This window comes from Penaeus monodon, chromosome 33 (genome assembly GCF_015228065.2).
Source record: "Penaeus monodon isolate SGIC_2016 chromosome 33, NSTDA_Pmon_1, whole genome shotgun sequence".
NCBI lineage: Eukaryota > Metazoa > Arthropoda > Malacostraca > Decapoda > Penaeidae > Penaeus > Penaeus monodon.
This window is the reverse complement of record NC_051418.1, coordinates 33,106,669-33,107,538: the sequence shown is the minus strand read 5'-3', so window position 1 is coordinate 33,107,538 and position 870 is coordinate 33,106,669. Positions and strand designations below refer to the sequence as shown.

Below are 870 nucleotides of genomic sequence, written 5' to 3'. Positions count from 1 at the left end.
CCTCTTCTTGCGGATGAGCGGGTCCGTGGCGCTGGTCCCCTCGGCGTCGCGGGCCCTCCAGTAGCGTCCTGCGGCGGAGGTGAGGAAGTTCCTGAGCTTGGCGACGCGGCTGGCGGCGGCGTCGCGGTCGCTCTCGTCGACGTAGATGTTCTTCTTGGCGATGGCGTCGATGGCGTCGTAGAACTGCTCGGTGGGCGTCGGCCGGAGGGACTTCCGGTCGACGGAGTGGGCGTCCTGCAGCGCCTCCAGGTTGTAGGGGTCGATGGAGTTGGAGTCGCGCTTGCCCACCTCGTACAGGCGGCCGATGGCCTGCAGGTCGTAGGGCGTGTTAGCCAGGTTGTAGACCGTGTCCTTCTTGACCAGCGGCACCGCGTACGGGCTCGGCACGAACTTCTTCTCGGGCACGAAGGCGTCGCTGAAGTAGCCCTCGTCCTCCGTCAGCATCTCCTTCTTGCGGCGGTCCTGCTGCCGGAGGCTCCTCTCGCGGAACAGCGACGGCCCGCGGAGGCTCTCCTCGTAGTCCAGGAAGTCGCCCTCGGGCTCGGGGATGTACAGGTCCTCCTCGTAGTCGTACTGGGGCTGCGGGCGGCTGGAGCGCTTGCGGTAGATCGGGTAGCGGTACCTGGAAGGAGAAGGGAAGATCTTCGATACCTGAGTCTCACACAAAAGGGAAGTTTAACAAGCAGACAAAACGCGGTAAATCATCAACTCTCTATAAAATAGTATATATATTTTTTTCAATTGGAAAGGCAGGCTACATGCTTATTGCAAATATCATTCGAAGAAGTCAAACAATTAGAACGTTATGTTTTAATAGGAAAAATGTGGATCTTTAAAAAGGGAAAAGGTATTGGACATTTCAAAAGCAAG

General features: G+C 57.7%; 1 protein-coding gene across 1 annotated transcript in view; it reads right to left on the bottom strand.

Moving 5' to 3' along the window:
• Window positions 1–870, bottom strand: part of LOC119594342 — a 65,880-nt gene that overhangs the window by 471 nt on the left and 64,539 nt on the right. Inside the window, exon 4 of the mRNA XM_037943400.1 lies at window positions 1–622. This exon is cut by the window's left edge and continues 471 nt beyond it. Within this exon, the coding sequence (XP_037799328.1) occupies window positions 1–622 (622 nt within the window). The remainder of the gene's footprint in view (window positions 623–870) is intronic.